The 16,167-nt window shown below is 57.1% G+C and overlaps 1 protein-coding gene across 1 annotated transcript in view; it reads right to left on the reverse strand.

Annotated features, from left to right (window-relative positions):
* LOC136628696 (zinc finger protein 585A-like) overlaps positions 1–16,167 on the reverse strand; it is a 119,008-nt gene that overhangs the window by 17,231 nt on the left and 85,610 nt on the right. Inside the window, exon 8 of the mRNA XM_066604800.1 lies at positions 11,219–12,046. Coding sequence (XP_066460897.1) covers positions 11,219–12,046 — 828 coding nt within the window. The remainder of the gene's footprint in view (positions 1–11,218; positions 12,047–16,167) is intronic.

The raw sequence follows: 16,167 nt of genomic DNA on the forward strand, positions 1-16,167 counted from the left end.
CCGCTGCCACTGGTTCTGCCCCCTCTCACGCCTGCCGCTGCCTCTGGTTCTGCCCCCTCTCACGCCTGCCGCTGCCTCTGGTTCTGCCCCCTCTCACGCCTGCCGCTGCCTCTGGTTCTGCCCCCTCTCACGCCTGCCGCTGCCTCTGGTTCTGCCCCCTCTCACGCCTGCCGCTGCCTCTGGTTCTGCCCCCTCTCACGCCTGCCGCTGCCTCTGGTTCTGCCCCCCCTCACCCCTGCCGCTGCCTCTGGTTCTGCCCCCCCTCACCCCTGCCGCTGCCTCTGGTTCTGCCCCCCCTCACACCTGCCGCTGCCTCTGGTTCTGCCACCCCTCACACCTGCCGCTGCCTCTGGTTCTGCCCCCTCTCACACCTGCCGCTGCCTCTGGTTCTGGTTCTGCCCCCTCTCACACCTGCCGCTGCCTCTGGTTCTGCCCCCTCTCACACCTGCCGCTGCCTCTGGTTCTGGTTCTGCCCCCTCTCACACCTGCCGCTGCCTCTGGTTCTGGTTCTGCCCCCTCTCACACCTGCCGCCGCCTCTGGTTCTGCCCCCTCTCACACCTGCCGCCGCCTCTGGTTCTGCCCCCTCTCACACCTGCCGCCGCCTCTGGTTCTGCCCCCTCTCACACCTGCCGCCGCCTCTGGTTCTGCCCCCTCTCACACCTGCCGCCGCCTCTGGTTCTGCCCCCTCTCACACCTGCCGCCGCCTCTGGTTCTGCCCCCTCTCACACCTGCCGCCGCCTCTGGTTCTGCCCCCTCTCACACCTGCCGCCGCCTCTGGTTCTGCCCCCTCTCACACCTGCCGCCGCCTCTGGTTCTGCCCCCTCTCACACCTGCCGCCGCCTCTGGTTCTGCCCCCTCTCACACCTGCCGCCGCCTCTGGTTCTGCCCCCTCTCACACCTGCCGCCGCCTCTGGTCCTGCCCCCTCTCACGCCTGCCGCCGCCTCTAGTCCTGCCCCCTCTCACGCCTGCCGCCGCCTCTGGTTCTGCCCCCTCTCATGCCTGCCGCCGCCTCTGGTTCTGCCCCCTCTCACGCCTGCCGCCGCCTCTGGTTCTGCCCCCTCTCACGCCTGCCGCTGCCTCTGGTTCTGCCCCCTCTCACGCCTGCCGCTGCCTCTGGTTCTGCCCCCTCTCACGCCTGCCGCTGCCACTGGTTCTGCCCCCTCTCACACCTGCCGCCGCCTCTGGTTCTGCCCCCCCTCTCACACCTGCCGCTGCCTCTGGTTCTGCCCCCGCGTCTGGTTCTGCCCCCCCTCTCACACCTGCCGCCGCCTCTGGTTCTGCCCCCTCTCACGCCTGCCGCCGCCTCTGGTTCTGCCCCCTCTCACGCCTGCCGCCGCCTCTGGTTCTGCCCCCTCTCACGCCTGCCGCCGCCTCTGCTTCTGCCCCCTCTCTCACGCCTGCCGCCGCCTCTGGTTCTGCCCCCTCTCACACCTGCCGCCGCCTCTGGTTCTGCCCCCTCTCACACCTGCCGCCGCCTCTGGTTCTGCCCCCTCTCACACCTGCCGCCGCCTCTGGTTCTGCCCCCTCTCACACCTGCCGCCGCCTCTGGTTCTGCCCCCTCTCACACCTGCCGCCGCCTCTGGTTCTGCCCCCTCTCACACCTGCCGCCGCCTCTGGTTCTGCCCCCTCTCACACCTGCCGCCGCCTCTGGTTCTGCCCCCTCTCACACCTGCCGCCGCCTCTGGTTCTGCCCCCTCTCACACCTGCCGCCGCCTCTGGTTCTGCCCCCTCTCACACCTGCCGCCGCCTCTGGTTCTGCCCCCTCTCACACCTGCCGCCGCCTCCTCTGGTTCTGCCCCCCCTCACACCTGCCGCCGCCTCTGGTTCTGCCCCCCCTCACACCTGCCGCCGCCTCTGGTTCTACCCCTCTCACACCTGCCGCCGCCTCTGGTTCTGCCCCCTCTCACACCTGCCGCCGCCTCTGGTTCTGCCCCGTCTCACACCTGCCGCCGCCTCTGGTTCTGCCCCCGTCTCACACCTGCCGCCGCCTCTGGTTCTGCCCCCTCTCACACCTGCCGCTGCCTCTGGTTCTGCCCCCTCTCACACCTGCCGCTGCCTCTGGTTCTGCCCCCTCTCACACCTGCCGCTGCCTCTGGTTCTGCCCCCTCTCACACCTGCCGCTGCCTCTGGTTCTGCCCCCTCTCACACCTGCCGCTGCCTCTGGTTCTGCCCCCGCCTCTGGTTCTGCCCCCCCTCTCACACCTGCCGCCGCCTCTGGTTCTGCCCCGTCTCACACCTGCCGCTGCCTCTGGTTCTGCCCCCCCTCTCACACCTGCCGCTGCCTCTGGTTCTGCCCCCGCGTCTGGTTCTGCCCCCCCTCTCACACCTGCCGCCGCCTCTGGTTCTGCCCCGTCTCACACCTGCCGCCGCCTCTGGTTCTGCCCCGTCTCACACCTGCCGCCGCCTCTGGTTCTGCCCCGTCTCACACCTGCCGCCGCCGCCTCTGGTTCTGCCCCGTCTCACACCTGCCGCCGCCTCTGGTTCTGCCCCGTCTCACACCTGCCGCCGCCTCTGGTTCTGCCCCGTCTCACACCTGCCGCCGCCTCTGGTTCTGCCCCGTCTCTCACACCTGCCGCCGCCTCTGGTTCTGCCCCGTCTCTCACACCTGCCGCCGCCTCTGGTTCTGCCCCGTCTCACACATGCCGCCGCCTCTGGTTCTGCCCCGTCTCACACCGGCCGCCGCCTCTGGTTCTGCCCCGTCTCACACCTGCCGCCGCCTCTGGTTCTGCCCCGTCTCACACCTGCCGCCGCCTCTGGTTCTGCCCCGTCTCACCCCTGCCGCTGCCTCTGCCCCCCCTCACCCCTGCCGCTGCCTCTGGTTCTGCCCCCCCTCACACCTGCCGCTGCCTCTGGTTCTGCCCCCCCTCACACCTGCCGCTGCCTCTGGTTCTGCCCCCTCTCACACCTGCCGCTGCCTCTGGTTCTGCCCCCTCTCACACCTGCCGCTGCCTCTGGTTCTGCCCCCTCTCACACCTGCCGCTGCCTCTGGTTCTGCCCCCTCTCACACCTGCCGCTGCCTCTGGTTCTGCCCCCTCTCACACCTGCCGCTGCCTCTGGTTCTGCCCCCTCTCACACCTGCCGCTGCCTCTGGTTCTGCCCCCTCTCACACCTGCCGCTGCCTCTGGTTCTGCCCCCTCTCACACCTGCCGCTGCCTCTGGTTCTGCACCCCCTCACACCTGCCGCTGCCTCTGGTTCTGCCCCCTCTCACACCTGCCGCTGCCTCTGGTTCTGCCCCCTCTCACACCTGCCGCTGCCTCTGGTTCTGCCCCCTCTCACACCTGCCGCTGCCTCTGGTTCTGCCCCCTCTCACACCTGCCGCTGCCTCTGGTTCTGCCCCCTCTCACACCTGCCGCTGCCTCTGGTTCCCCTCACCCCTGCCGCTGCCTCTGGTTCTGCCCCCCCTCACACCTGCCGCTGCCTCTGGTTCTGCCCCCTCTCACACCTGCCGCTGCCTCTGGTTCTGCCCCCTCTCACACCTGCCGCTGCCTCTGGTTCTGCCCCCTCTCACACCTGCCGCTGCCTCTGGTTCTGCCCCCTCTCACACCTGCCGCTGCCTCTGGTTCTACCCCCTCTCACACCTGCCGCCGCCTCTGGTTCTGCCCCCTCTCACACCTGCCGCCGCCTCTGGTTCTGCCCCCCCTCACACCTGCCGCCGCCTCTGGTTCTGCCCCCCCTCACACCTGCCGCCGCCTCTGGTTCTGCCCCCTCTCACACCTGCCGCCGCCTCTGGTTCTGCCCCCTCTCACACCTGCCGCCGCCTCTGGTTCTGCCCCCTCTCACACCTGCCGCCGCCTCTGGTTCTGCCCCCTCTCACACCTGCCGCCGCCTCTGGTTCTGCCCCCTCTCACACCTGCCGCCGCCTCTGGTTCTGCCCCCTCTCACACCTGCCGCCGCCTCTGGTTCTGCCCCCTCTCACACCTGCCGCCGCCTCTGGTTCTGCCCCCTCTCACACCTGCCGCCGCCTCTGGTTCTGCCCCCTCTCACACCTGCCGCCGCCTCTGGTTCTGCCCCCTCTCACACCTGCCGCCGCCTCTGGTTCTGCCCCCTCTCACACCTGCCGCCGCCTCTGGTTCTGCCCCCTCTCACACCTGCCGCCGCCTCTGGTTCTGCCCCCTCTCACACCTGCCGCCGCCTCTGGTTCTGCCCCCTCTCACACCTGCCGCCGCCTCTGGTTCTGCCCCCTCTCACACCTGCCGCCGCCTCTGGTTCTGCCCCCTCTCACACCTGCCGCCGCCTCTGGTTCTGCCCCGTCTCACACCTGCCGCCGCCTCTGGTTCTGCCCCCTCTCACACCTGCCGCCGCCTCTGGTTCTGCCCCCTCTCACACCTGCCGCCGCCTCTGGTTCTGCCCCCTCTCACACCTGCCGCCGCCTCTGGTTCTGCCCCCTCTCACACCTGCCGCCGCCTCTGGTTCTGCCCCCTCTCACACCTGCCGCCGCCTCTGGTTCTGCCCCCTCTCACACCTGCCGCCGCCTCTGGTTCTGCCCCCTCTCACACCTGCCGCTGCCTCTGGTTCTGCCCCCGCCTCTGGTTCTGCCCCCTCTCACACTTCCGCTGCCTCTGGTTCTGCCCCCCCTCTCACACCTGCCGCTGCCTCTGGTTCTGCCCCCGCGTCTGGTTCTGCCCCCCCTCTCACACCTGCCGCCGCCTCTGGTTCTGCCCCCTCTCACGCCTGCCGCCGCCTCTGGTTCTGCCCCCTCTCACGCCTGCCGCCGCCTCTGGTTCTGCCCCCTCTCACGCCTGCCGCCGCCTCTGGTTCTGCCCCCTCTCTCACGCCTGCCGCCGCCTCTGGTTCTGCCCCCTCTCACGCCTGCCGCCGCCTCTGGTTCTGCCCCCTCTCACACCTGCCGCCGCCTCTGGTTCTGCCCCCTCTCACACCTGCCGCCGCCTCTGGTTCTGCCCCCTCTCACACCTGCCGCCGCCTCTGGTTCTGCCCCCTCTCACACCTGCCGCCGCCTCTGGTTCTGCCCCCTCTCACACCTGCCGCCGCCTCTGGTTCTGCCCCCTCTCACACCTGCCGCCGCCTCTGGTTCTGCCCCCTCTCACACCTGCCGCCGCCTCTGGTTCTGCCCCCTCTCACACCTGCCGCCGCCTCTGGTTCTGCCCCCTCTCACACCTGCCGCCGCCTCCTCTGGTTCTGCCCCCCCTCACACCTGCCGCCGCCTCTGGTTCTGCCCCCCCTCACACCTGCCGCCGCCTCTGGTTCTGCCCCCCCTCACACCTGCCGCCGCCTCTGGTTCTGCCCCCCCTCACACCTGCCGCCGCCTCTGGTTCTGCCCCCTCTCACACCTGCCGCCGCCTCTGGTTCTGCCCCCTCTCACACCTGCCGCCGCCTCTGGTTCTGCCCCGTCTCACACCTGCCGCCGCCTCTGGTTCTGCCCCGTCTCACACCTGCCGCCGCCTCTGGTTCTGCCCCGTCTCACACCTGCCGCCGCCTCTGGTTCTGCCCCCTCTCACACCTGCCGCCGCCTCTGGTTCTGCCCCCTCTCACACCTGCCGCCGCCTCTGGTTCTGCCCCCTCTCACACCTGCCGCTGCCTCTGGTTCTGCCCCCTCTCACACCTGCCGCTGCCTCTGGTTCTGCCCCCTCTCACACCTGCCGCTGCCTCTGGTTCTGCCCCCGCCTCTGGTTCTGCCCCCTCTCACACCTGCCGCTGCCTCTGGTTCTGCCCCCGCGTCTGGTTCTACCCCCCCTCTCACACCTGCCGCCGCCTCTGGTTCTGCCCCCTCTCACACCTGCCGCCTCTTGTTCTGCCCCCCCTCACACCTGCCGCTGCCTCTGGTTCTGCCCCCTCTCACACCTGCCGCTGCCTCTGGTTCTGCCCCCTCTCACACCTGCCGCCGCCTCTGGTTCTGCCCCCCTCTCACACCTGCCGCTGCCTGTGGTTCTGCCCCTTCTCACACCTGCCGCCGCCTCAGGTTCTGCCCCCCTCTCACACCTGCCGCTGCCTCTGGTTCTGCCCCCTCTCACACCTGCCGCCGCCTCTGGTTCTGCCCCCTCTCACACCTGCCGCCGCCCCTGGTTCTGCCCCCTCTCACACCTGCCGCCGCCCCTGGTTCTGCCCCCTCTCACACCTGCCGCCGCCTCTGGTTCTGCCCCCTCTCACACCTGCCGCCGCCTCTGGTTCTGCCCCCTCTCACACCTGCCGCCGCCTCTGGTTCTGCCCCCTCTCACACCTGCCGCCGCCTCTGGTTCTGTCCCCTCTCACACCTGCCGCCGCCTCTGGTTCTGCCCCCTCTCACACCTGCCGCCGCCTCTGGTTCTGCCCCCTCTCACACCTGCCGCCGCCTCTGGTTCTGCCCCCCCTCTCACACCTGCCGCTGCTGCGAGCGGCTTGTCTTCCCTGATTCTGTAATCACTGGCCGTTATGGAAGCTGTGCATCTCACTGAAGCATGGCGGTAACAGAATCAGCGCAGCCATGATGAAACGCTCCCGTAATCCCGGCCTCCTCAGGGTGCGGCTCCCATGGCGGATGTTCTCGTCTATAGGAACACCCCTATAATATCACCCCTGACATGATGGACACACGTACCTCCACCTGCAAAGCAGGCAGCAGCCGTCTGCCTCCAGGACCTGTGATGATGTCACTGTCATGTGATCAGTCACACATGTGGGAGGAGTCAGGGATCACATGACCAGGGGGGTGGTCAGCTCCATGTATCATTGTAAAGTAAGGGCTCCTTTAGAGAAGAGTCTTTAGCCTATGTATGTCACAGACGCCATCTTTTCTCCTTACGCAGATCACCTAGTGAGGAGACTCAAAAGGCCATTCATGCTCCTCTGGGTAATATGCAAATAAGGGAGATGAAACAATTGCTCCACAGTGCCACCTATTGGAAGGCAGCAATACCTAAAGTCAATGTTAGACTCTTTATACAAGTCTTGTAACATTGACCAGGAATTGGGCTCTGGCTTTGCTTTCAATTTGCCTTCCAGAAGGTGGCGCTGTGGAGGCATTGTTTCATCTCCCTTACTAGCCTACATATTGCACATGAATGTTTTTCACGCATGTAATATGCAGCAGTCATGTAAAACATGTATTTATGCCCCCGACTATGATAATGGTGCATATTTTGTGCCAAAAAAAGACATGCAGCTTTTTTTTTTTACATTCTTGAAAAAACCACAGGTGTTTCTGGTTTAATGTGAATCAATCGGCGTCAAGCACTGCGTATTATATACTGAAAAATACACGTATCATACATAGGCTAAATGTGAGCGAGCCCTTAGATTTTGGGATGAGGGTGCAGAGCTGTGTGTGTGTTATATCTCCGCAGCAGAGCTGTGTATGTATGTGTGTTATATCCCCGCAGTAGAGCTGTGTATGTATGTGTGTTATATCACTGCAGCAGAGCTATGTATGTATGTGTGTTCTATCCCCGCAGCAGAGCTATGTATGTATGTGTGTTATATCCCCGTAGCAGAGCGGTGTATGTATGTGTGTTATATCCCCGTAGCAGAGCTGTGTATGTATGTGTGTTGTATCTCTGTAGCAGAGCGGTGTATGTATGTGTGTTATATCCCTGTAGCAGAGCGATGTATGTATGTGTGTTATATCCCTGTAGCAGAGCGGTGTATGTATGTGTGTTATATCCCTGTAGCAGAGCGGTGTATGTATGTGTGTTATATCCCTGTAGCAGAGCTGTGTATGCATGTGTGTTATATCCCTGTAGCAGAGCTGTGTATGTATGTGTGTTATATCCCTGTAGCAGAGCGGTGTATGTATGTGTGTTATATTCCTGTAGCAGAGCGATGTATGTATGTGTGTTATATCCTTGTAGCAGAGCTGTGTATGTATGTGTGTTATATCCCTGTAGCAGAGCGGTGTATGTATGTGTGTTATATCCCTGTAGCACAGCGGTGTATGTGTGTGTGTTATATCCCTGTAGCAGAGCTGTGTATGTATGTGTGTTATATCCCTGTAGCAGAGCAGTGTATGTATGTGTTATATCCCTGTAGCAGAGCGGTGTATGTATGTGTGTTATATCCCTGTAGCAGAGCGGTGTATGTATGTGTGTGTTATATCCCTGCAGCAGAGCTGTGTGTGTGTATGTTATATTCCTGCAGCACAGCTGTGTGTGTGTGTTATATCCCTGCGGCAGAGCTACGCGTTTATGTGTTATATTCCTGCAGCAGAGCTCTGTGTGTATATGTGTTCTATCCCCGCAGCAGAGCTGTGTGTGTGTGTGTTATATCCCTGCAGCAGAGCTGTGTGTGTATGTGTGTGTTATATCCCTGTAGCAGAGCTGTGTATGTATGTGTGTTATATCCCTGCAGCAGAGCTGTGTGTGTGTTATATCCCTGTAGCAGAGCTCTGTGTGTATATGTGTTCTATCCCCGCAGCAGAGCTGTGTGTGTGTGTTATATCCCTGCAGCAGAGCTGTGTGTGTGTGTGTGTGTTATATCCCTGCAGCAGAGCTGTGTATGTATGTGTTATATCCCTGCAGCAGAGCTGTGTGTGTGTTATATCCCTGCAGCAGAGCTGTGTGTGTGTTATATCCCTGCAGCAGAGCTGTGTGTGTGTTATATCCCTGCAGCAGAGCTGTGTGTGTGTTATATCCCTGCAGCAGAGCTGTGTGTGTGTTATATCCCTGCAGCAGAGCTGTGTGTGTTATATCCCTGCAGCAGAGCTGTGTGTGTTATATCCCTGCAGCAGAGCTGTGTGTGTTATATCCCTGCAGCAGAGCTGTATGTGTGTTATATCCCTGCAGCAGAGCTGTGTGTGTGTTATATCCCTGCAGCAGAGCTGTGTGTGTGTGTTATATCCCTGCAGCAGAGCTGTGTATGTATGTGTTATATCCCTGCAGCAGAGCTGTGTGTGTGTTATATCCCTGCAGCAGAGCTGTGTGTGTGTTATATCCCTGCAGCAGAGCTGTGTGTGTGTTATATCCCTGCAGCAGAGCTGTGTGTGTGTTATATCCCTGCAGCAGAGCTGTGTGTGTGTTATATCCCTGCAGCAGAGCTGTGTGTGTTATATCCCTGCAGCAGAGCTGTGTGTGTTATATCCCTGCAGCAGAGCTGTGTGTGTTATATCCCTGCAGCAGAGCTGTATGTGTGTTATATCCCTGCAGCAGAGCTGTGTGTGTGTGTTATATCCCTGCAGCAGAGCTGTGTGTGTGTGTGTTATATCCCTGCAGCGGAGCTGTGTATGTGTGTTATATCCCTGCAGCAGAGCTGTGTGTGTGTGTTATATCCCTGCAGCAGAGCTGTGTGTGTGTGTTATATCCCTGCAGCGGAGCTGTGTATGTGTGTTATATCCCTGCAGCAGAGCTGTGTATGTATGTGTGTTATATCCCTGCAGCAGAGCTGTATGTGTGTTATATCCCTGCAGCAGAGCTGTGTGTGTGTTATATCCCTGCAGCAGAGCTGTGTGTGTTATATCCCTGCAGCAGAGCTGTATGTGTGTTATATCCCTGCAGCAGAGCTGTGTGTGTGTTATATCCCTGCAGCGGAGCTGTGTGTGTTATATCCCTGCAGCAGAGCTGTGTGTGTTATATCCCTGCAGCAGAGCTGTGTGTGTGTTATATCCCTGCAGCAGAGCTGTATGTGTGTTATATCCCTGCAGCAGAGCTGTGTGTGTGTGTTATATCCCTGCAGCAGAGCTGTGTGTGTTATATCCCTGCAGCAGAGCCAACACAGATCAGAAACTCCTGGATAGAATCTGGCAAATTGGGTTGGGGTGCGGTACCATCTTGTAAATAGGTTATAGTTTAACTCTTGATGATTGCCTGATACCGTCATCTTGTGCGTCAGGCACTGAGCTTTTGACCAATCCTCCTCTGGCACGGCTCGCCCTAGCTCTCTTTCCCAGGATCCCTTGTAGCCGCATCTATTGTCCTGACCCTCCCCCGCGACCAATATGCCATAGACAGTGGAGATCTTGCCCCTCCTCTCGTGAGGGGCCTCACATAATGCCTCGAAGGGTGTTGATGGTGATGTTAAGTTGGCAATCGGTCCCAGAGCTCTTATATAATGGGCAATATGAAGGTACTGGAACCACGCGCCTGCTTGCGGCATCCTCCCACCCAAGATCACATCCAGCTGCAAGAGACCGTCTTTGCCCATGACGTTGCGCACTCTGGGTAAGTGTGTCCCCATCCCTTCCAACAGGGGCAGCCCACTGTGTCCTTGCGGGAAGTCCGGATTTCCCACCAAGGGTGTCCAGGGACCCGGCCCTTTCACTAGTTCGCTCCGGAGTGCAAAGCCGTCCCAAATCTTCAGAAAAGAGCCCCAGGATCCATCCTGCGGTAGTTACCTGCTCTAATTTTACCCACTGTTTGGTGTGTTCGCCCCAAACCAGGTCCAATACCACCTTACATATCACAGCTCTATAATAAAGACACAGATCCGGGAGTCCCAACCCTCCCCTCCCTTTTCGCTGTGTTAATAATCTATAACTGAGCCGCGGTCTGGTTCCATACAAAGCACGTTACTTTTTGAAATCTAACAAAGTAGTTTCTTGGAATCTGTATGGATAATGTTTGAAAAAGGTAAAGGAGTCTGGGTAGGGAGTTCATTTTAACTGTGTTTATTTCACTGAGCCACGAAAGGGTCAGCGGTCGCCATTTATCCAAATCTTTCATTATAGAGAGGAGGGTAGGTTCATACTTAAAGGGGTTGTCCCGCGAAAGCAAGTGGGGGTATACACTTCTGTATGGCCATATTAATGCACTTTGTAATGTACATCGTGCATTAATTATGAGCCATACAGAAGTTATTCACTTACCTGCTCCGTTGCTGGCGTCCTCGTCTCCATGGTGCCGTCTAATTTCAGCGTCTAATCGCCCGATTGGACGCGCTTGCGCAGTCCGGTCTTCTCCCTGGTGAATGGGGCCGCTCGTGCCGGAGAGCGGCTCCTCGTAGCTCCGCCCCGTCACGTGTGCCGATTCCAGCCAATCAGGAGGCTGGAATCGGCAATGGACCGCACAGAGCCCACGGTGCACCATGGGAGAAGACCCGCGGTGCATTGTGGGTGAAGATCCCGGCGGCCATCTTGCTAAGGTAAGGAAGAAGTCGCCGCAGCGCGGGGATTCGGGTAAGTACTAAACGTTTTGTTTTTTTTAACACATGCATTGGGTTTGTCTCGCGCCGAACGGGGGGCCTATTGAAAAAAAAAACCCGTTTCGGCGCGGGACAACCCTTTTAAGGTCAAATAGTTTTCCTGAATCGGGTGACAGAACCACCCCAAGATATTTAATGCAGTCCTCCCGCCAACTCAGAGGAAACAAGGGCTTTAATTGTGCGATCTTCTTCACTGGCAGCGTGATGTTCAGAATCTCCGACTTGGCCACATTGATTTTAAAATTGCTAACTTGGCTGTACCTGTCGAACTCTCGCAAAACGGCGGGTAAGGCCTGACTAGGGTTTGTAATATAGACCAGCAGGTCATCAGCGAACAGGGCCACCTTGTGCTCACTCTTTGTTGTTTTGTAGCCTACTATTTCCTTGTTTCCTCTAATGGCGTTGGCTAGTGACTCCATCAGCAGTGCGTATAGTGTCGGAAAAAGGGGACATCCCTGTCGCGTCCCATTCCTAATATTGATTGGTCTGGAGAGCGACCCGTTTACTTGGATTTGAGCCGTGGGATTGTGGTACAGGGCCATTATCCTCTGACGGAGTCTGTCACCTATTCCTACCTGCCTCAGTGTGGCCTCTAAGAACGCCCAGCTGACTCGGTCGAAAGCCTTCTCGGCATCTCCCGAGAGCAGGCATAAAGGCATGCTTGCTTTCTTTGCCTTCTCTATCAGGGACAACAACCTAATTGTGTTGTCCCTGGCCTCTCTCCCTGGGACAAATCCCACTTGGTCCCTATTGATGATCTCTCGAGTAAAGGGTTTCAGGCGAGTGGCGATAACTTTGGCAAATATCTTTGTATCTACATTTAGTAATGAGATCGGGTGATCGTTCTCGCACGCCATTGGGTCTTTACCAGGCTTCGGGATAACTGTTATCGTGGCCTGCATGGCTTGGGGTGGGAAAGGACACGCATCCGAGACCACGTTGAAGGCCATAATCAAGAGGGGGGCCAGAAGCTCTCTACAGGCTTTATAGAATGTTAGGGAAAAACTCCTATTAGTATGTCATCCGGCGTCCAAATTGAAATGAGTACTCATCATTGTTTAAGTAATACCGATCGGCAGGAAGAATGAAAATGTGTACAGCTGCATTTAGTGTACAATTCATCTCCGAACTTTATTGCGGATATGAGCCCTTTTTATAAACATATCATATAATTAAAGTTATGTTGATTCTGAGCCAAACATTACATAGGTGTTTACATCACTCAGCAATTTGCCACATGATCGATCAAAGTCTATTCGTAATACCTAAAATTTTCCATTCTTCAGCGATTCTGTTATTTCCTTAATACGTGTCAAAACATTTAACATTTCATAATGATTCAGCAGAACTATTTATGACTTTATTTTGAGGTAAGTATATTGCTTATACCACAAAAGCTGGGGTCCTGGGTAATTTCCCCCACATAGAACCTGGGGGTAAAACCGTCCAGGCCCGGGCTTTTCCCTATTTTCAATTCCTTAATTTTTTTAACAATCTCCTGCTCAAGAATGTCCTCCTCTAGCGCTGCTGAACCATCCACCGGAATCGATTTCGTTGCATGCATCTGCAAATTTTGATTGATCGCCCCCATGTCTCCTGTGCTACCTATGTTATAAAGCTTGTTATGATAGCTCTGGAAGCATTCCATAATATCATTTGTCACATGTACTTTCCCCTTCTCCCTAGAGGTCATTGCAAAAATATAGGCCTGGTTTTCCGCGGGTTCAGAGCTCTTGCTATCCACGAGCCGCACTTATTACCGTATTCATAAAATTTCCCTTTTATTCTGTCTTGTATACACAGGTGTGCCTTGTCCATTATCCCAAGAATTTGCTGACGGAAATTCGAGATCTCTGCATTCAAGGATGCCGAGGCTTTAGATTTATTGGCCTGTTCCGCCTTATCCAGCTGGGAGATCAGGTCCGATAACTTACCCGCTCTGTCCCTCTTAAGTCTTGCCCCGTGTGAGATGAAAATACCCATTAGCACGCATTTGAGAGCCTCCCACTGGACAGTCATGGATGTTGTGTCCGTTTTATGTGCGTCAACAAAAGTCTCGATAGTCTGTCTGATCTCCTGCAGGCAGCATTCATCGCTGAGGTGGTTATCGTTTAGTCTCCATAAATTCAGTACCCCTCTTTTTACCTGCCCCAAGAGGGCCCCATAAACAGGCGCGTGGTCTGACCAAATGAAATTACCCATTGAGCATCTGGGATCTAGATCTAATAGGTCATGTGAGATAAAAATATAGCCTAGCCTCCCATAACTGTTATGGGAAGCCAAGTCATGGCTGTAGTCCTTGACCTTTGGATGGAGAATTCTTCAGAGGTCAACGAGACTCAGCTCCGACAATCATCTCCGCAGTCTACGCAGGGCTGCCAAGGAGGGACCAGACCTACCCGACGACGAGTCCACATCCGGGTCCAAGCCAAGGTTGAAGTCTCCGCCAAGAACGATCCTTGAGCCCGAGGCGAACCATGCCAGCTCTGCCAGTATACGGCAGCCGAACGAGACCCGTGTGTGTGTCTGTTTTATCCCCGCAGCAGAGCCGCGTGTACGTGTGTTTTATCCCCGCAGCAGAGCCGTGTGTACGTGTTTTATCCCCGCAGCAGAGCCGCGTGTACGTGTGTTTTATCCCCGCAGCAGAGCCGTGTGTACGTATTTTATCCCCGCAGCAGAGCTGTGTGTTTTATCCCCGCAGCAGAGCCGTGTGTACGTGTGTTTTATCCCCGCAGCAGAGCCGTGTGTACGTGTGTTTTATCCCCGCAGCAGAGCCGTGTGTACGTGTGTTTTATCCCCGCAGCAGAGCCGTGTGTACGTGTGTTTTATCCCCGCAGCAGAGCCGTGTGTACGTGTGTTTTATCCCCGCAGCAGAGCCGTGTGTACGTGTGTTTTATCCCCGCAGCAGAGCCCTGTGTACGTGTGTTTTATCCCCGCAGCAGAGCCGTGTGTACGTGTGTTTTATCCCCGCAGCAGAGCCCTGTGTACGTGTGTTTTATCCCCGCAGCAGAGCCGTGTGTACGTGTGTTTTATCCCCGCAGCACAGCCGTGTGTACGTGTGTTTTATCCCCGCAGCAGAGCCGTGTGTACGTGTGTTTTATCCCCGCAGCAGAGCCGTGTGTACGTGTGTTTTATCCCCGCAGCAGAGCCGTGTGTACGTGTGTTATATCCCCGCAGCAGAGCCGTGTGTACGTGTGTTTTATCCCCGCAGCAGAGCCGTGTGTACGTGTGTTTTATCCCCGCAGCAGAGCCGTGTGTACGTGTGTTTTATCCCCGCAGCAGAGCCGTGTGTACGTGTGTTTTATCCCCGCAGCAGAGCCGTGTGTACGTGTGTTTTATCCCCGCAGCAGAGCCGTGTGTACGTGTGTTTTATCCCCGCAGCAGAGCCGTGTGTACGTGTTTTATCCCCGCAGCAGAGCCGTGTGTACGTGTGTTTTATCCCCGCAGCAGAGCCGTGTGTACGTGTGTTTTATCCCCGCAGCAGAGCCGTGTGTACGTGTGTTTTATCCCCGCAGCAGAGCCGTGTGTACGTGTGTTTTATCCCCGCAGCAGAGCCGTGTGTACGTGTGTTTTATCCCCACAGCAGAGCCGTGTGTACGTGTGTTTTATCCCCGCAGCAGAGCTGTGTGTACGTGTGTTTTATCCCCGCAGCAGAGCCGTGTGTACGTGTGTTTTATCCCCGCAGCAGAGCTGTGTGTACGTGTGTTTTATCCCCGCAGCAGAGCCGTGTGTACGTGTGTTTTATCCCCGCAGCAGAGCCGTGTGTACGTGTGTTTTATCCCCGCAGCAGAGCCGTGTGTACGTGTGTTTTATCCCTGCAGCAGAGCCGTGTATACGTGTTTTATCCCTGCAGCAGAGCCGTGTGTACGTGTGTTTTATCCCCGCAGCAGAGCCGTGTGTACGTGTGTTTTATCCCCGCAGCAGAGCCGTGTGTACGTGTGTTTTATCCCCGCAGCAGAGCCGTGTGTACGTGTGTTTTATCCCCGCAGCAGAGCCGTGTGTACGTGTGTTATCCCCGCAGCAGAGCCGTGTGTACGTGTGTTTTATCCCCGCAGCAGAGCCGTGTGTACGTGTGTTTTATCCCCGCAGCAGAGCCGTGTGTACGTGTGTTTTATCCCCGCAGCAGAGCCGTGTGTACGTGTGTTTTATCCCCGCAGCAGAGCCGTGTGTACGTGTTTTATCCCCGCAGCAGAGCCGTGTGTACGTGTTTTATCCCCGCAGCAGAGCCGTGTGTACGTGTGTTTTATCCCTGCAGCAGAGCTCTGTGTGTGTGTGAAATGCATATAGTATAAAATAAAATTAAAATGCGCCTCAGGCAATTTTTTACATATATCAATCAGTTAAATGGTGAATACTTGACTCACGTGGTGCACAAAGGGGTAACCCGTATAGGGAAAACCCTCTGGCACCTGTTCTCCACATTGGCCTTGAAAAAAATTCCTTTTTCCTCCTCTAACTTCTCAATAAGGGAGAGGCGTCCAGGGTAATCCAGGCTTGTGCTAGTATGCATAGTCGGTTTAAACATTATTGGTATACATTGATTTGAAATGCATATAGAATACTATCTATAGTGTGAAGGCAGCTATGTTATGTGTGTAATGTAATGGCGTATTTGTAATATGCATGTAGCAGAGCTGTGTGTCTGTGAGACTTCAATCTTCCTGATTTGCATATATTTCCCAGAGGAGCATGGATGGCCTTATAAGTCTCCTCACTCACCTTCTTTGTGCTCTCCCTAAGGAGTTATGATACACCTTCTGACCCACATCACAGGCCTCTCACTAGCCAAGCCAGGATCCTACAGACCTGTATAAAGGGTCAATCATTGATTTGAAGGAATGCTGCCGTCCAATAGGTGGCGCTGCAGAGGTGGTGTTCCATCTTGTTTGCATATTACCCAGAGAAGCATGCATGGCCTTATAAATCTCCTCACTCACCATCTAGGTACTCTCCTTAAGGAGAGAGGTTACCCCTCCCGTCCTGTGAGACTACCTACACACATGTGAGCGCGATATAGGGCTGTGACACTTGGAAAGATATCATGCTTGCTAACATGCGTTTTTTTCCCAAAAGTGCGAGGCGTTTTTTTAAAAAAACATCTCC

The sequence above is a fragment of the Eleutherodactylus coqui genome, chromosome 5, assembly GCF_035609145.1.
Source record: "Eleutherodactylus coqui strain aEleCoq1 chromosome 5, aEleCoq1.hap1, whole genome shotgun sequence".
NCBI classification, from domain to species: Eukaryota; Metazoa; Chordata; class Amphibia; order Anura; family Eleutherodactylidae; genus Eleutherodactylus; species Eleutherodactylus coqui.